This window comes from Pelodiscus sinensis, chromosome 3 (assembly GCF_049634645.1).
Source record: "Pelodiscus sinensis isolate JC-2024 chromosome 3, ASM4963464v1, whole genome shotgun sequence".
Classification (NCBI taxonomy): domain Eukaryota; kingdom Metazoa; phylum Chordata; order Testudines; family Trionychidae; genus Pelodiscus; species Pelodiscus sinensis.
Genome location: NC_134713.1, coordinates 44,235,603 through 44,255,485, shown reverse-complemented (window position 1 = coordinate 44,255,485; position 19,883 = coordinate 44,235,603). Strand labels below are relative to the sequence as shown.

General features: G+C 45.1%; 2 protein-coding genes across 22 annotated transcripts in view; one reads left to right on the top strand and one right to left on the bottom strand.

The window, feature by feature from the left end:
- BEND6 (BEN domain containing 6) overlaps nucleotides 1-13,120 on the bottom strand; it is a 42,932-nt gene extending 29,812 nt beyond the window's left edge. For 2 of the 5 annotated variants that reach the window (XM_075923667.1, XM_075923669.1), the window contains exon 1: nucleotides 12,377-12,779. The gene's annotated coding sequence lies outside the window, so the exon portion shown is untranslated. Of the gene's footprint in view, nucleotides 1-12,376 lie in introns of all 5 variants that reach the window. The other 3 variants (XM_075923666.1, XM_075923665.1, XM_075923668.1) reach the window with 3 other exon arrangements.
- A 36-nt stretch (nucleotides 13,121-13,156) lies between these two features.
- Nucleotides 13,157-19,883, top strand: part of DST (dystonin) — a 470,874-nt gene continuing 464,147 nt past the window's right edge. For 11 of the 17 annotated variants that reach the window (XM_014571373.3, XM_075923662.1, XM_075923641.1 and 8 more), the window contains exons 1-2: nucleotides 13,157-13,472; nucleotides 13,946-14,007. In XM_014571373.3, the coding sequence (XP_014426859.2) occupies nucleotides 13,292-13,472; nucleotides 13,946-14,007 (243 nt within the window). In that variant the 5' untranslated portion in view covers nucleotides 13,157-13,291. The remainder of the gene's footprint in view (nucleotides 13,473-13,945; nucleotides 14,008-19,883) is intronic. The other 6 variants (XM_006110983.4, XM_025182427.2, XM_075923642.1 and 3 more) reach the window with 1 other exon arrangement.

Genomic DNA, 19,883 nt, shown 5'->3' with positions numbered 1-19,883 from the left:
GGGGGAATCGCCATGGATAACGAACCCCCGAAAGGGGTGGTGACTGTGTCGGTTTGACTCGCCATTCAGGTACAGTCCTGTAGCCATACCTTTGAGGGTCCTGGGGCTCAGAGCTCGGGAGGGCCCGAGTTCCCCTACCCCATGGTACGTGGACGGAGGGACTAAGAGGGGCGAAGGTCAGAGCTGGTCCTCGAAACTGACAGGGCTATGGCCCGACTAACCTCCCGTGAGGAGGGGACACAGGTGGATGGTACTAAGAAGCACACCGCAGTGAGCAAGCGTAGGACCAGGACTTTTAGTTAATCTGGTATATATAAGGAAAACAGCTCCCCTGGTAATGAGGTGGGTCCAGGCAGGCCCAGCCCCAGGGGCCAGAGAGCTCCACCTGGTGGAAAAGGAGCCCACAGTAAGCCTGGGATGGGACCCTGCTGTTTGCTAGGAGGGGAACCCCCGTCCCACATATACCACGGGGAGAGTGGGATAGGTGACAAGGTGCTGCAGGATTCAGGATTCCTTGTTGCTTTTGCAGATCCAGATTAACACGGCTACCCCTCTGATGCTATGTTGTTGTTTTCGGATTTGGTTTGGGGTATTGGGAAAATCACATAAAAGCCTGACCAGAAGGGCCTGATGGGTAAAGCCTGGTCAAAAGGGCCTGTGAGACTGCTTGGTGGGAATGTCATGGGAAAGCCTCAAAGGGGAGAAATTGTTAGCAGGCCATTGCAGGCACACCCCTGACCATGAGAAGGTGCAATACTGCTAAAGGGGATCAGCTTCAAGCATGTTGTCATTCAATCTCTTGGAGCCTCTGTAGTGTTGAAGTCACTTTTCTCTTATCAGCTGCCTACTTAGCATGTCACATTAACTGACAAACTTCCCTATTTACAGACATGGGGGAGGCATTTTTCTAGGCTGTGGGCTTAGTTTAGGGAGCATTATCTGTGTCATCTGCATTTCAAGAATTTTGCAAGAAGACCACACTCCACCCACTGTAATGACTACAGCTTTATACCTTGCTACTGTTACTGCCTGTACTGCCTAACAATTAAAATTTTGTTTCAATATACCCGATTAAATCTAATTTAAATCAGTAAAATGGTATACATTCTATTTTAAATTTGCTATGATTTGCCAATGGATCCCAAAGTAATATACCGTTCTAAACAGATAATACTACTGAAGAGCAATTGCCTCCAGAGTAGACAACTGAGACAAATGAACACAGCACAATAGTGTATAGCATGGACAAATTTTAACCGAGGACACAGACACACACGTAACTAGTAAACAAACCTCTATCTATAGTATCTTTAGTGGTAATTTCTGCAGGGCTAAGCCCAACCTCTCTGTGCGAAAGCTCAACTTAGGCCAATATTTTTGCAGGCACAAAATGAATTATGGGTACATGATCTGTATCAATGCACCTCTCTCCTCTGTACCAATGATCAGGTTGTTAAAGGTGTTACAATTTAGATGTCTGCTAACAACTGAATTGGGGGTATAAAAATTCTAGTACAAATTGTGTGTGAAAAAATTGAACTTGCAACATAAAGCCACTGTCGGAAAAACTACCCTGACACATCTACAGAGAGTAGATAGGACCCTGGTTTTTAAAGTGTGATCTGGAAAGCCTCGGCATTGTACTGATGATTTTTCAGAGGTACACTGGAATGAAAGAATGAGTATATGTATGGTATTCAGATTATTTGGTCAGAACAAATCACCTAACCTCTCAGCTTTAGTTTCTTGGGCTCACAGGTATGTTAAAATAATTACTTAATGATTGCAGAGGTAACGTGCCCTTTAAACATATAAAGCACTGTATTGAACCCTCCATTTACTCTCTTGGAAGAATGAAATGCTACAGTGACATAGAAAAGATTTATAAAACATTGAAGACAAAAGTGCAATGATGCCAATTATTCAGCAATGCGAATGTTGGAAAAATTCACACTGGATAGCATTTTTGTTTTTGTCTTTAGGTTTTCTAGAACAAAGGAGATTTTATTTAAATAGATAATTATTCAATAATTAGAATCATTCTACCAGGTAAATAGCCTTTTAAAGAGGCTATAGTACAGTTAAGGATATATTATTATTAATGTTTACTGCTTCTAATGATAAATCAGGCTTTGTGTTTTTATTTCTTATCTGTTCAGCAAAAGCTGAATAATCAGACCTCAGAGAATTTCAAATTTTGGCAGTGTAGCACCGGAGAAAACTTTATCATTAGGTCTTTCCAAATAAAACTCCGAACACTCCCCCGGAGACCTACTATACAATAAATAACGTCATAGAACCCAAGCCATATTGTAATATACATGAAAAGGGGTTGTATTTTTCCCACTTCCTTAAGTTTACAGTAATCTTTAACATATTTTCCTAATCAATTTCATACATCCAGATCAGCCAATCGTGACTTTTTTGGCATATTGTAGCTGAGAGTGTTATTACCATATACTGAAATACCCAGAGCCTGATGCTAACTAAGCCTCCTATGAGAGGCTGAGTGCCCTTATCCCTCATTGATCTGGCTCTGTGATGATCTTTGAAGGGGCACCTCCTTTCATCAATGTATCAGTTATCAAGGAACAAAAGCTAGACCAGGGATTCTCAAACTTCATTGCACTGTGACCCCCCCTATTCTGACACTAAAAATTACTTCATGACCCCAGGCAGAGATTAAAGTCAACAGATGTGCCCTGGTGCGCAGCTCCAGCAAGAGCTGGCTGAGCTGCAGCAAAAACTAGCAGGGAACTATTTAAGGATCTGGCAGGGACCCGAATTGCAGTAGGACAGTACCTGTAAGAAATTTTAAGTTGCTTTCACTGCTGACCCCAGGAGGGGAGACCAAAGCCTGAGCCCGAGTGCTCCAGGTGAAGGGAGGCGCAAAGTCCAAGTCACACCTCTCTAGGCAAGGAGTTCAAAGCTGAAGCTCAAGGGCTTCAGTCCCAGTCAGGGGGCCTGCAACCTGAACCCCACCCTCAGTGCTGAAGCTCTCAGAACTTTGGCTTTGTCCCTAGGCAGTGAGGCTCAGGTTTTAGCCCCGGGTCCCAGAAACACTAAGCCAGCCCTAGTGACCCCCCTGCAAAGAGGACAGTGGACTCGCAACACACTTTGGGGTCCCGACCTGCAGTTTGAGAACCATTGAGCTAGACTGTGACTTGGGTTTACAGGCCACATGTGGGGGTGAGGGCGGGGGCAGGGAGAGGGCAGGGAAAATGGTGAAAAACTCAGTTATACCCCAATTTCTTAGCCATTTAGGAATGTTAAATATCGATTAACTGACTAATTGAATAGTCAATGCATTTTGCATCAACTATTTGATTAGTTAATAGGGTGCCTCTGTCTTTGAAGTGTAGCAACAGCCTTAGGGTTGTTGCTACGTTTCCAAAATGAAAGCGCCGCATAGAACCTGGGATCAGCTGAGGACTCTCCCGCTGGACCTAGGCTCCATGTGGCACTACTGCTTTGAAACGCCATGGGGAGCCCGATGCCAGGCTCTCTGTTGAGTTTCACAGCAGCAGCACCACATGGAGCCCTGGCTTGCCTCGTGGAGCCTGGGGTCTGGCCATAGGCTCCATGCGGTGCTGCTGCTTTGAAGTACCCTCTTCTGCTCCCCCCGACAGAGGCAGCAAGGGGGGGAAGCGACTAGTTGACTTTCTGATAAGCACTTGCTTATCGGATAGTCAACTAGTACTTCACATCCCTATAGCCAGTACTGTTGAGTCAGCACATAATGTGTATATGTGTGACAGGGAGTTATAAATTGCACCTTGTGACGAACTGGGCCGGGTCTGGGCATAGCTGAGGGCATCTGCTCAGGGCAAATTGCTCAAACTCGGGGCTCCTTACAGCTCCAGACTGGAGACCTTCCCAAACAGGCCACAAACCAGTCATGCCGAGCGCTTGCCAATCCTGTCCCAAACACCCTGACTTCCCAGAAAGCTGGTCACATACAGTCACTTGGTTATCAAACTGCTCCAAGTCTCTGGCTTTTTCTGCCTCATCTGAAACAATCCTTCATCCCTCTGAGACCTCTCCAAAACCATCCACATTAGATCTTTCTAAATCCAAGCTAGTGGAGTCACTGTTAACAGACAACTTCTGTCCATCAGCTACTGAAACAAGTGTCTCACACATCAAGCTGTTGCCTTTCACAGGCAGAGCTTTCTCCTGAATGCCTTCTCCAAGCAAGGCACTGTCACCTCTTTCAGTCCCTGCCAACTGCTTGCTAAAAACACTGCAAGGACTCTCTTCCCCACAAGCTTCCTTAAGCAACAGTTCACCTCCCCCTGGTCCTGCAGCAGCATCGCTCTGCTGAGCCACACTCAACTTCTGAGATTGTTTTACTCCCTGGATCACCTCTGGCCCATCAGGTGGATTCCTAGACAATCCCCCTTCAGGCACACAGACAGTCTCACAAGATCCAAGGTCAGGGTATGTCTACACTACCACCCTAGTTCGAACTAGGGTGGTAATGTAGGCAACCGGAGTTGCAAATGAAGCCCGGGATTTGAATTTCCCGGGCTTCATTTGCATCTTGCTGGGCGCCGCCATTTTTAAATGTCCGCTAGTGTGGACTCCGTGCCGCGCGGCTACACGCGGCACGGACTAGGTAGTTTGGACGAGGCTTCCTATTCCGAACTACCGTTACTCCTCATTTCGGAATAGGAAGCCTAGTCCAAACTACCTAGTCCATGCCGCGTGTAGCCGTGCGGCACGGAGTCCGCACTAGCGGACATTTAAAAATGGTGGCGCCCGGCAAGATGCAAATGAAGCCCGGGAAATTCAAATCCCGGGCTTCATTTGCAACTCCGGTTGCCTACATTACCACCCTAGTTCGAACTAGGGTGGTAGTGTAGACATACCCTCAGAGACATCTTCCTTCTCTTTGTAACTCTCTGGACTGGCACCCTCAAGGCTCTCTGTCCTAGCACCAAGGGTAGGAATCATTCTCTCTCTCTCATAAGCCCTTGAACCATCTGATCTTCTGGCAAGATGCTGACTGGATCTACCCAAGTCACAGCATCATTCACCCCAGCAGACACAACCTTAGGGCCACCCCCTTTCTGGGCCTTAGCTGTATCCAGTCCCAACTCTGGGACAACAGCACTGCTCTCAACCATCACAGACTGAGGGGCACCTTCCTCCTACACAGACAGACAGACAATCAGAGACAGTTTCTCCTTTGTCACAGCACCCCTGGCTATTCTCAGGTACACAGCTAGTGACTGAGACAGCTTCTTCTCTTCTCAGCAGCCAAACTGCCAGCTTGCACATACTGTGGCTGCTCACACTGTGCTCCCTCAGACAAATCACTTCCAGCGTGTGCAAGTTCAGACTCCCAAGCATCACCAGGTAATGATCCCCTCCCCAGAACTTTATCTTGTTCCACAGTGTGGAATCTACTCTGGCCATTCCCTGCAACCTGCTCCAGAGAAGCAATGTCCTGACTCCTGGGTTCTCCCTGCCCTGCTTCTGACTCCAGCCTCACCTCTGAGGCATCAGATAAGCCCTCAGAATCCTCAGTCTCAGACACACTGCTCCCCTGCACAGACATACGGCCATCTACCTCAGGCTTATATTCCTTCCGTGATCTGGTTACCACATTAACCTGGCAAGGCACATCCACTATTTTATTCCCCACCAAGACCTCATACGGAATCAAATCCCAGCCAGCCAGCAATACCTGCCCCCTAAAGCCTTCCCACTCGAGATGGACTTTAGCCACTGATAGGCTCACCGAGTACTCAGACAATGCCATTATTGTCACACATTCCCCGGGCTACATATCCTCCGGTTTCACCAGGTGCCCTTTAACCATCATGATATGAGAGCCAGTGTCTCGCCAACCCCTACATTCGACTCCATTGACCTTCGCCTCCCCCGTAAACTCTTTGCTGCCCTTCCACGCCTCAGTCCTGACATACCAGGTGAGCTCACTGCCTTCCCCCACACCACCATAGGTTATTGGGTTAACATTAGCCACTGCAGTGCTCATACCTGGACTCAGGGTGGCATCAGAGGCCTCGCTGGGGTCTGCATGATCTGCTTGTGTGCACACCATGACAGGGTTGGTGCTTATGGAGTGGCCTGGAGCTGCTCTTCATGTCTGGACAGTCAGGCCTTATATGGCCAGATCTGTCACAGTGGTAGTATTTGGCCTGCTTATCCTTGGGGTGAGCAATCCTGTTCTTGGGGCTTCTCTGAGCTCCCTTGTTAGATTCAGGGCAGGGTCTTCTCTTGAACCCCTTCCTTCATCTAAACTGTGGTGAAAGATGCTGATTCTTCCCCAGGGGTCTGTGCCCTTCCCGTGCCCTATTTTGGGTATGGGCATCTGCAAACTCTGCAGCCTGTAGGACTGACTCAGGCTCCTGATCACACACAGCTGCCCTGACCTGGTCAGGCACAATATTCAGAAACTGCTCCAAGATGATCAAATCCAGCAGTTTCTCATAACTCCCATTTGCTTTTGTCCCCATAACCCACTTTTTAACAAAGCTCATCAGCTTATGAGCACACTCCGCATATGTACAATCACTGGACATTTTAAAGCTCCTAAATTTAACCCAGTGGGATTCAAGGGTAACCTGGAATTGGCTCAGTGCATAATTTTTAAACCTGTAGTCTAAAGCTTCTTACTCCCCCAGTTCATTAAATATCTCCTGAACTTGCTAGTCAGTCTGGTCATCAGGACAGGCATGCTCTGGTCATCTGGGATCTGGTTCATGTTGCAAACAGGTTCAAAGGTGGCCAAAAACTCCTCAATATCCTCATTATCTTTGTAGATGGGACAGATCCTTTTCCAACTCTTGTTGGCAAGTGGGGGTGGGCTCTCTGGTTGCTGTATCTTATGTTGCTCTTTCAGTATTTGGAGTTGGAGTCGCTTGGAATTCTCCTCTGCCGCCAGCTCTTCTGTTCACTGTGCGTGGGCCGCTTTCTCCTTTTCTGCTGATGCCTCCATCGCCTCTCCACGTATCTCGGCCAGGGCCCTCTCTTTTTCCGCCGCCACCTCCATCTCCTGTCCACGCAGATCAGCAAGGGCTCTCTAATGTTCCAGCTCTACTCTCTTCAATGCCTGCTGCTTTCTAATTTCTTCTGCAACAGCATCCGTGGCATCTGGTGGGAGCCACTCTCTTGCCTGCTGGTCATTCCGCATTAACTAAGATGTCAGCTGTGACTTAGTAGCTTTATTCCTAAAGTTAATGCCTTTCTCTGAGCACAAATCCTTCAGTCTCTCTGTCCAGACTCTCATACTGTTGCTGACTCATTTCTGCTGCTCTTTAACCAACCAAACTCTCAACACCCAAAAATCAAATTTAGACAGCGTGGGGTCCTAATCCAAAGCTCAATTGACCATGAGCCACTGTGATGGACCAGGCCAGGTCTGGGCACAGCTGAGGGCGTCCACTCAAGGCAAATTGCTCAAACTCAGGGCTCCTTACAGCCCCAGACTGGAGATCTTCCCAAACAGGCCACAAATCAGTCATGCCGAGCACTTCAGCTGCCAATCTGGCCAGCCAGGAGCCCCACGAGCAAAACCCCTCTGGCACTCCAGCTCTTCCTGTGCCCCAGTCAGCCCTGGGCCTAACACACAGATGAGGGGTTTTAGAACCCAACCTCACCTACCCTGACTGGATTCTCCCAGTCCCATGAAACCAGCCACAGGTCCCTGTCAATTTACACTCTAGATTTTACCCACAAGATCATGCTGAGCTAATCCCTTTAGATTTTAAATTCTAAAGGTTTATTACTAAAAGAAAGAAAAGCATGAGAGTAAGGTTGTTAAGGAGAATACATTACATGCATCGAATCACTCGGTTCTCGATACATGCTCTTATCAGAGATGTTATAAACTGCTTTCTTAAAAGTCTCTGGTGTACATCCTATGTCAGGATGGGTCCACTGTTCTTCCCGGCTCGTCGTTCCCTGCAATGCTGCATCTGGGATCAGGAGCTGAACTCAAGACAAGATGGAGGGTGCCATATGACACTTATATACCCTCCTGGTGTCTTCCAAGCTGTAGCAGGTCATGGCAAGTCATATGGTCCATTGACCTATCCTTGTGTCCAAAGTCAGCAACCATTTTTCTGGCTGGCTTGCAGGTATCCAGACATTTCTCAGGTGTGTCTCTGGCACTTAGAGATCTATGGTCTCTGGAGCCTTGCTAATTAGCATAGCCACTGGCTGAACATTCTTTGCCCATTGCTCTGCCTCAAACAGAGAACCTTCCAGCATCAACATAGAGTACATATTTATAACTCCACACACAGATATCATACAAGTACATGAATAGCATATACAGAATCAGTAGAACATAAGCTCTCATTTGACACCTCACATGGCCCCCTTTATACCAACTCTTGGTGCAACCCCCAACGGGTACAGCAGTGACCTGTCTGATCCCCTTAAAATCCAGTAACGTGACACACCTCTGTGCCTTGCTTCTCACCCAAAATCTTTCTATACAACTTTTCCCCTCTCTTTTGCAAAGGGTTAAACCAACTGTGTGAAATTATCTGATGAGAATGATTTCAACTTGGGTCCATCCTCGAACACCACCCATCTCCCTCCTTCAGTCTGAACTTCAATTTGCCTTCATTATCCATAACCATGGAGTTCCTGGTTGGAACTTGCTTTGTCCTACCACACTGCCAGTGTGAGTAAAACTCTTAGTGCTACGCATAACACAATTCTTCTAAACATCAGTTTGAATCTTACCCCATCACGGCTTTGTTTACTTTCACCTTGATTGTTCAACTCTCTTTCTCTATGACTCCACTAAATGTCAGTTGTCCAGGCTCCAGCACGTACACCATGCTACTTTTAACCTTATACATATGAAGAAGTACAGCCACATCATGCACATCCTAAACACCAGCTCTGCTCTCCAATTCAAAATTGCTTCCTTGTTCATAAAACCCTTCAGACTTGCTTTAGTCTGTCTCCAGGACCTTGTTTCTCAGCCTCAGCAATGGCTATCATTTCACACACTGTTGCCATCGTTGGTCTTAGAGATTCTACCCTGCATCTCTTGCTCTGAAACAGCTTTCAGTATCCCTCCATCTCAAACACTCTTCCTCTGATATCAAATCTCACATAAAAAAGAAAATCTTTTTTCTTTTAACTTGCTCTCTTTATTTTTGCCTCTCTTCTCCTATCCAATTATAAAACTGCAACTGTATTAAGACAGGAGTGGGCAAGAGAGCCTCCACGGGTCAGATCCAGCCCACCAAGCAGGTTGATCCGGACTGTGGACGCCCTATCACTCTCCTACCCCCAGGCCAATCAGGGCCCAGGGACAGGGGAGTGTTCAAAATCTTCTCCCGCCTTGCAAGAGGCATGCAGCACTTAGAATAAACCTCCACCTGTTCCGCTGGCGGTTCACTCCTGCAGGGTGGGGGCAGGGAGCGAGAGACTTTGCATGCTCCTCCTGCCTCCAAGCCCTGACTGACCTGGGGGTGGAGACAGCATGCGAAGTCTCCTTCTGCGGCCAAGGGCATGGGTGCCTAGGGGAAACCACTAATTGTTCTGAACAGCTGGGGGTCCTCTCTGGGGGGTAGGAGCAAAGACTTCATGCACTCCCCCACCCCAGACCAGTCAGTGTCTGGGGGAGCATGGAAGTGCCGGGATGGGACAGGGGCACTTCAAAAATTTGTGAAGTGTCCCCCCCCTTCTAGAATTAGTGCTCATTCCTGTATTAAGATTGCTCCTCTGAAAAGCATTTTTGGGAAGAAGATTGTATAAAAGCTGCTGTACAAATAAAAACGTTTTTTATCTTTCAGATATTTTATTTTTTCTATCTATATTTTTTAAATAACTAATACTCTTTTCATTTTTTAAAAATTAACTCCCTTTGATTACTTAATTTTCTTGACTAGTGTAAGTGACGAATAATATTTTAACTCCTGTACAAAAGAGGAAAATGATTAGTAAAGACAGAATCATTAAATAATATAGATGTTGACAGAGACACAGCAAAGGCCAATATAAATGAGGGGAATGACCCCGTTTTCTGGGGGATCTGAAGCCAACAGCCATCACTATCTGACAAATTGTATTCCCTTTTACATTTTTCAAATTCAAAAGAGAAATGGATGTACTGAAATTTATCATGACTCTTTGGCAAAATAATATCTTCACGTTACCAATATGAGGCTGGTGCAATAACTCTTAGTAATAAAGTTACAGCTTTTGCCTTCAAAATGAACCAATATTACACATTTAGGGTGCGTCTACACTAAGGATCTTAAATAGTGGTTAACTGTCTAGTTGATAGGCACTTCCACATTCCTGGGGCTCTTGTACATTTCAAAGGAGGAATGTGGAACTCCGCCTACAGCCCAGAGCCACTGGGAAGTACTGCTGACTCTGGGGCTGCATGCAGCTGATTCAGAGGCTCTTGTGAATTTCAATGCAATGGAGCCTGGGTCAGCAGGGGACTCACAGTCCCCCACTGACGCTCGGCTCCATGCCACGCTGCATGCTACTAGAAGCCCGGGGTAAGCTCGTAGCTGTAAATGTAGCCTTACTTACTGCCAAATGCCTTCTACCCATTTCTATCCAGAGATAGTGAGAAAATATCTACATTCCATGGCTCTTATTTATAGCAATATATTGTATGATCACTGTTCCTGTATTCTTCCTAGGATCTCCCAACATGTTACCATAAAATCAATGATGAGTAAAAAATGATGAAAAGTTTTTTATGACTGTAACATATTGCAAGGCACAGCAATAGGTATTGTGCTGTAATGGATATTTCATTGAGTTGTCTCATGTTCAAGTGAGGCAACATGAACCTTTTAAATAATATCCAGGTAATCTGCATTAATACTGCCTTTACTGCAGTGCACTGCGGTATCAGGAAATATTTCACTGTTGCATCATGATGCAATGTAACCTGATAGCATCTGTCATTTCCTAGATAATGAAGAATGTATTATAGTCCCTGTAACCCATGCAGTTACTACAAAAAAATTCAGGATAAACAATCACATTATAAAAAATGTGGAATGAAATATGTAATAACTGAAATAACACCAGCAGTATTCTTTTCCTGGGTTAGACATACCACCCACCATTAGTTTGAGTCCAGAAAAAACAGCTCCACTAAAAATGGATTTCCACAATCTTAAAAGTTGACTGAGCAGTTATACAAGTTAGTAATAAATAGGCTGAATTCCCTAGATAATTCTACCCATACTTACTCAAAGAATCACAATTATGTTTCTTTCTATAAACTTAGATTTATAATACTCTACGAGACCAGCTAAAACACACTTTTACACAGCTTTTATTATAAAAATACATAACTCGCACTGCAATTTGATTTATATAAAGTGCATTTGATTATTAATAAAAGTTTGTATACTGTTTCACTGAATTGTGTTTATGTAAGTCAGATAAAATAACTTTTTAGGATTATACTGGTAAATATTACTGCATATTACAAAAATGTAGATGCATTTTTCATTCTGTATATAAAACACGAGATTTGTATTGTATTTGTGTATAATTTCTGAAAGACAATTTTAATGCATTATGCCTTCAATTACAAATACTGAAAAATAGTTGTTATATGCATCAATAGTACATAGGATCCATTTAGTTTCTAACCACTACATAACTGTGCAGTGAAGACCACTGGAGGTGACATTTGCTGCAGCAAATTGCAGATTACTGCAAGAAGCCAGTATATTTGGCATTCTGATATAACTGATTTTCCTGCAGCAACCCACAGCACCAAGGAACTTCCCAATGGGGTTTTAATATATAAAATGTTTTAGCAAACTATGTTTATATGTTCTGTTACAGTATATGTTGCTTGTATTTTATAATATAAAAACGGCATTTTGTATGAAGGACAAACTGCACGATCGCTTCGGTACTCGGTTATGGTACCAAAGCAGGCAACAGAAATAAACCTCCATGCAAAAGATGAGGTATCAAAATGCAGTAATGCACGTATCAGTGATTCATAGCGTTATAGATCTCTCAGGACACGGTTTTTGACTTGTGCCCCTGCATTCGCTCTTTACAGGCTATATTGCACAGCACGTCTGGTAGCAGTAAAATACCAGACACCAGTGAGAGTTCCCCCCCTCCCCGCAACATTTGCTTAAAACAGACTTGAGCAAATAAAAGTTCTTGGGAATGCAGCTCGCCCCCCGGCAATCTTGCAACCTGCATGCACGGGGATGGAAAGTGCCGACGGGTTAGGTTTTGTGTCAAACGACACAAGACCAATCTGCCCCTAACAAAAGAAACTTCTTTTAACGCGTGCCCAAGGCAGAGCCAAGCCGCAGGCGGGGCTCTGCCTAAAGCAAGCAACGCTTTCGGGAAAGGACCGAAGGGTAAGACGCTACTTCACCGTGTCACTTTTTTTGCGTGTTGTTTGGCGTCCCAGCGTCTTGTCTCCTCTTCAGAAGCGGCAAGAGGAACGAAAGATCTTCAGCTCCCCGGGGAAGGCAGCAGCCGGCGGGCAGATGCTTCACCGGGTTGTTTCTCTCTGCACGCCTGGTTGGTCCCTCAGCGGTGCTCTCCTCCCGCGGCCGCCGCCCCCCACGCGGAGCAGCGCTCTCTGCCCGGCTCCTGCAAGGCAACCCTCCTCCTTCTACCTCCTCCTCCTCCTCCTCACTCCTTACTGTACCTCACCGCAGCCATTTTCGCTCGCCCCTCTGCAGCAGCTGCAGCTTGTGTGATGTCATCATAAGCCAGCAGCCAGCCAACTCCAAACCCCAAACCCCCCTGATGAGCAGCCAGCAGCAGCAAACTTTGGGATTCGGCCCCTTTCCTCCTCCTCTGCCTCCTCCCACCCCTGCTGCAAATTGCCACGCGATGGGCAGCCATCGCCTCGGTGTCAGCAGCCGTCTTAAAGCAGGGCATTTCTGGGATGCAGGAGCGGGAGGTGCGCAGCACGGCGCAATGCTGCAAGAGCCGCTCAAGTCGGGGGCCCTCTCCGCGCTCCAAGCCAGGACTGCAGCTGCGGGCTGCTGCTGATCCATCCGCACTGGCTCACGCTCCCGGCTGTGTACAAGCCACCGCCGGGGGGAACCCGCGTTGCTGCTGCCGCCGCCGCCTCCTTCTCGTCTGCTGAGTCATGGACTGAGATCCTCTCGCTGCTAACTCACTAGCACAGCTCGGAGCCGTGTCTGGCTGCAGCCATTCCGGCGCGCGCGGAGCACGGAGAATGCTGCGCCTGCTGCCTCGCTAAGAAATCTGCCCCTCTCCGCTCCGCGCTGGTGTCTGCGCGCCAAGCTCAGCCCCGCACCCACGCGCTTGAACCATGATCGCCGCCGCGTTCTTGGTTTTGCTGCGACCTTACAGCATCCAATGTGCCCTCTTCTTGCTCCTGCTCCTCCTGGGGACCATCGCTACGATTTTATTTTTCTGCTGCTGGCACCGCAAGCTCCAGAAAGGGAGGCATCCTATCAAATCCGTCCTTTCAGGGCGCTCAAGGAGCCGAGGTAAGATGCCGAGTCGTCCTTTCCAAGGAAGGAGCCAAGGAGGAATTTCAGCCTTTTTAAATACAAATAAATCCCCAACTCCCCTCCCAGGCGGGCTCATTTTCTGCCTTGCGTATTGTTTGTAAAACAACGCATAGCGCTCCTTAGCCACAGTTTATTGGGGCTTTAGAGAATTCAAGCTGAGTCTTCCAGGACTGCGGCAGCCTAGTCTCCACCCCTCCCTTAACGAAATCTTAGCTGGTGGGAGGAAAGTAAGAGACTCTCTCGGACCCCCTGATTTCTCAAGTACACTGAACTTCACCAGCCACTTCCAGCATATGAATTAAATATAAACGCCTGATGCAAGTTGTGCTTGGAGACTCAGCTCTCATTCAAGAACCTTCAGAAAACAATCAGTGAAATCAAACCCATTAACTGAAGTAAGTCTGAAATTAAGCCAGATGCAGTCCTATGTCTTTCTCTTTTCCTTCCAGATGCTGTAATGAGAACTCATCATTTTCGCTCCGAGGTAATTTATTTAGCACGCAATTTCAAGGTCAGAAGAAATTCTCTTACATGTGTACAAATTATTAGGTTTTTTTATAAAATCACTTAAGAACTTTTTATTTTGCACACACAAAAAAACGTTTTTCACTGCAGCATTTCACAGAACATGGTAATGGTCCATTTCATGATAACTGATATTAATTAATATTAACTGGCCTGGTTAATGAACATTTAAACAGTTGCTTACTTAAATAAAAGCACTGTTTGTTTTAGGTGTCTGTTATAAGAATGATAGGTAAATACATACAAATAGTTGACACAAATACATAGGGCAATATGGAGATATGCATGACAGTATGAATTGACCTACCATAGCTTCCATTTCTTTGCTATATTGTCAGTGGTCACGTGTTTTGCTGAGTTGCTATTTCAGATTTCCAGCTTCATTGGAAAACTCAGTTGGAGCTGAAGATCAGTACATTAAGAGAGGAATAAGACTTGACAACATTTTATTTTCAGTTATTGTGATTGTGCATTCCTAGGTTAAGGGTCTTTCAGCTCTCCTGAATCAGTGGTAAAGAAATTGGTTGGTTTCCTCTACTCCGCTGGCACCACCAATTAAGGTATACCTTAGGAGAGGGAGAGAAATTCTGTTTCTGTTCCTCCTCCCCATGGAGAGGATGGGTCTCCCTCAGCCAGGGAGTTTCTCCTCTCTCTTATCTAAGCAGTGCATCAGCCAATGCTGCCAACAGCTGAGTTCTCAGCAGTCTTCTGTTCTCTGCTTTACAGAAACAGACTCTCCCCATGCTAGGTTGTAATCTTTCCATCTGGACAGAGGGACAGTTAGGCCAAATTTGTGTTGGTCCTGCAGTCTTGTTCATCAGGTCACTGCCACTCATGAAAATTTGGCGTGACTGCCCTTCCATTTGAACGAAAGAACAGTCAGGTCACATTTCACCAACACTGTCCATGCAGCTGCAGCAATGCTCCAGATTACTCCAAAAGCCATACTGATTTAGTATGGGACTACTGTTTGAAAGTAGTTAGACCACTACTTTCACGCAGTAGTCCCATACTACTTTCTGGCTTTGTGGCTTATGGGATGTTGAACAAGGACATCTCCACACTCTAGCTGGTGCCAATGCTCTAACCAAAAGCAAAGGACATTTTTAGAATAAAGATAATAGAATTGTCCCTAAAACGTCTCTCTCCGTGCTTTTCTGTAAGGCTTTTGCCTAGAATCTTCTCTGTGCTCTGTCCTGCTGAGTTTCTTGAAACACATTTAAAGAAACTGTGGACGTAGCTTCACACCTACTTCTGAAGGTACTTGTTGGTTAGGAGTCCCCGAATAAATTTTGCATGGACTGACCTTTTTTGGTGTTTACATTCACACCCCCGATCCCTATCCCCCAACATTAAAAACATGGACAAAATTTTCAGAACCACTACAGTCTCTACACTTAAAAATTAGATCCACCCACCTGTGTCACTGAGGGCTCTGAAAAGTTCAGCACCCTCAGAGCTGTAGTTAGGATGACCTAAACCAATGTAGATGCAGCTAGAGCAGTGATGGGCTACCTGCGGTCCATGGGCCACATGCAGCCCACTGAGGCTCCACCTGCAGCCTCTTGTATACCGGAGCACTAGAGACCTGCACTGCCTACTCCTCCCTCTCTTACAAAACACTTGATTTGCACTCAGTCCCTGCTCCTCCCTCTCTTCCCAGAGCTGGAACACCATGAATCAGCAGTTTGCAGCTGTTCAAGCTCTTGGAGGGAGGAGGAGGCATTGGGCCAGAGCATGAATCAGGTGATTTGTGGAGCTCCCAAAGTGCTAAGTGCTGGGAGGGAGGTGGGGGAGTAGAAGGTGCGGGACTCCAGTGCATTAGGCAGACAAGAAGTCCACGAAGCTGCAGGTGGAACCCTAATGGGCAGCAAGCTGTTGTGACCCACTGAGATGAAGGAAGGCCACTCACTCTTGTTGGTTGCCCATCACTGAGCTAGAGTGACAGAAAGATGTTTCTGTCAAATTAACTATTGGCTCTTGGAGGGGTAGATTATGTTGATGGGAAAACCACTTCTCTTGATGAAGGAAATGTCGACACATTGTGTGTGCTACATTGGTACAGCTTCAGTATGACTGTAGGCACAAGAAGACTGATCCTTTTGGAAGCATTGGGTAATTTTCCTAAAAGAAGGTCATTTGGGGAATGTGCTCCTCTGTATACACTATAGAAGTCTTCCTCTTTGCTGCTACTGTGACAAGACAATTAGCTCTGTATTAAAACAGGAACCAAGTGCCATGGGAAGATAAACATTTTCACTTGGCTTCTTTCCCCCAAAGTGAAATGATTGGTCTTCAAGTAAAGGTATGTCTCACAGCTAAGTCTGGATAGGAACTCTTTTAATGTCCTACACTGAACTGAGACATCTTTACAGTTTTAGTTGAATTAACTTACTATCTTTCCTGTTAAAATGATTATGTGTATATTTTCAAGACCAGGGGTTGCAAGCACTATAGCAGTGGTCTCCAACATTTTTAAGCATGAGATCAATTTTTGAATTTAAGTTCAATCCAAAATCTACCTCAAATATAAATACCCTTGCCCTGCCTCCTTCCTGCCCCTTTCCCAAAGCCCTGCCCGTGCTCACTCCATTCGCCTTCTCTTGGCCGTCCTCACTCACTTTCATCAGTCTGGGGTAGAGAGTTGGGGTGCAGGTTCTGGTCTTGGATTAAGAGATCTGGAGTGCAAGAGCAGCTCTGAGCTGCTCTTAGGGCAGGCAGTTGGGATGTAGGAGGGGGTTCTAGGTGCAAGCGCTGGGAGTGTGTTTGGTTGTAGCGGTGCTCCGGGCTACGGCAGAGGTTTGGGGTGCAAAAGGAGGTTTGCTACTGGGGTAGGGTTTCGGGATGTGGACTCCAGTTTGGCACTGCTTATCTCAGGTGGCTTCTGGATGGTGGTGTAGTGGGGCTAATTCAGGCTCGCCCTAGCCCTGGACCACGCCCTAAAGCAGCCAGCAAACTCCATCCCAAGTCCTGTTGTGTCCCCTCTCTGCTCTGTGGAAACTGGATATAGGGTGGGAGAGGGGGTACCTTGATATCAGCGGCCCTCCTATCCCTCCCCTCCCCTGCCCAGAAAGTAGGTGGTTCCACAGGGGGAGGGGCAGCTCGAAGGCAAAGGACATGAAATGAACAGCAGTTGGGAGAGGGATAGCTGAAGTGCTAGCAATTGGTAGACTCTTGGCGAAAACAGTGAGGATCACCTGTCAGAGGCTCCAAGATCTGCCAGTAGATCTCGATCTACTGGTTGCTGACCACTGCACTACAGTGATACAAATAATCATAATTATATTCAGCATACAGTGTTTAATGTTATTTTGTTAATTTTGCTGTGTCTATTTGCATTTTTACCTCCTGCTCAAACTGCATATTTTAAAATTTCCTCTTTCACCTTACTGGAATCTCAATACCTACAATATGAAAAGTTGATTTTTTTTGTGCTCCTTTCCAGATATGTAATAATTTACTAATGTTCACTAATCACTAATGTTCAACATTATGTTTGTCTGTAGAAATGCTGTTGGTTTTTTTCCTGTTTATCAGATGAAATTGGTCTGATATTTTGTAAACAGAATTAAATTCAGGATTAGGGAAATAAGTTGATTAATTGAACATCATGAAATGACACTATAAAACATGTTTGAAAATGAATATTTATTTTAAAGACTATTAAAAACTACTGAATTACAAGATATAATTATAATCTTTGTACAAACATTAGCAAAGCCATATAAAACCAAGGTTAGCATTCTTATTAGTTTAGCAAAGTGAAGTGTTTTGAATAATAGTACGAAATATTATGGACTGTGTAGATCAATTCAAATAAGAGTAAGAATTGTATTTGGAAAGTTAGAGTTTGTAGTTTCTTGTTCAGAAAGTGAATATTAAGTCACACTGCTATGAATATATTTTTCTACTGCTGCGGTCAGCTGGTTCTAGTTATGATTACTTTTATATTAAACAACTATATATTCTTCATAATAAAAGTGGATGAAAGACAGGATATGTGGAAAATAGCAGAATGGGTTTATGCATTAGTTATTCATCTTATGAGATTTATGTTGAAAAGTTACTTAGGTCATACATAAATGTGCATTTGGTTGTCTAATTGTAGGCCTTACAGAATAATGATTACCATAAACACAGAACTATTGTAACAAGTTTTAGAGGAGTAGCCGTGTTAGTCTATCTGTAAAAACAACAGCGTATGCCCAAATAAAACTGTTAGGCTACGTCTACACTGGCACCCTTTTCCGGAAATGCTTAAAACGGAACAGTTTTCCATTATAAGTATTTCCGGAAAAAGCGTGTCTACATTAGCAGGATGCTTTTCCGGAAAAGCACTTTTTCTGGAAAAGCTTCCGTGCCAATGTAGACACGCTTTTCCGCAAAAAAGCCCCAATCGTCATTTTCGCGATCGGGGCTTTTTTGCAGAAAAGAAATCTGTGCTATCTACACTGGCCCTTTTACGGAACAGTTTTCTGGAAAAGGACTTTTTCCTGAACGGGAGCAGCATAGTTTTTCCGGAAAAGCACTGATGATTTTACAGTAGATCGTCAGTGCTTTTCCGGAAATTCAAGGGGCCAGTGTAGACAGCTGGCAAGTTATTCCAGAAAAGCGGCTGATTTTCCGGAATAAGTGGCCAGTGTAGACACAGCCTGAGTCTTTAAAGTGTCACAGGACTCCTCATTGTATTTACAGAACTATTGGTAATTTTTGCAAAATTTGCTGTCTGCTAGGAGAGACTCAGGTTTGAAAAAGAGCAATGTTGAAAATCAGTACTGAAATTCATTGTCTGGACTATATCTTGCATGGTACATGTCTATTATGACTGTCTCTAGCAGCACTATTAATTAGTTGCTCTCTTTAGTACTAAAACATTATCTCCAAATTAAAAAATAATGAGGACAGAAAACTATAAAGCAATACAATCTCAGTGCTGATGAGGTAATGAATGGGTAGATACTAACTGTGGACAATTATTTATACTCCGTAATTCACCCTAGGATGAATTCTACCTTCTGCTGATACAAAGGATACAATTGGTATATATGGTTGTGACAGTTTTCTTCCACTATTTGATCTGAGGAAGTGGGTCTGGCCCACGAAAGCTCATCCCCTAATAAACCATCTTGTTAGTCTTTAAAGTGCTACACAGTCCTGTTTTTGTTTCAGCTACACCAGACTAACATGGCTACATTTCTATCACTATGTTAGATGAAAGTAAGAGGTAAATTGGCATGAGTCTTTGTGAAAATAAATTGAGGTGACATACTACTTAGGGTGTTAAAAGGAAAGAAAAGCAGCCATCAAGAAGGTATAAGTAGGTGTAAGAAACAGGATTTCTCTTCACCTGCCCTGCTGCTGCTCAGGGCTAATCTACACTACCACAGGAGGTAGATCCAAGTAAGACAACTTCCATTGTGTGACTAATGCAGCTGAAATCAGTGTACTTAGATCTACTTTCCACAATGTCTTCACTGTGGTGTATCAACCAGAGATGCTCTCCAGTCAGTCTCCCCTTGTGCCTCTCATTGAGGTGGAGTACTGGACTCAATGGCAGAGCATCTGGTGATTGATTTATCTCATCTGCGCTAGAGGTGATAAACTGACCCCCCGCCCCCCTCCCGCCAGGATCAATCACAACCCTGTTGATCTGGCCCGTAGTGAAGTCATGCTTCCTATTTACAAGCAATGTAAGCTGATTTTCAGTTGTGCAACTTTCACTGGGTCTGACTGGCTGTTTTGGTTTTCATAGTTATTGGAATACCAGTTCTTTAATACTATTGTTAAGTCATTACCCTTAATAATTTCACTCAATTTTGAAACTTCTACCAGTTTGAAAGAGACTTCCTGTGCTTAATATGG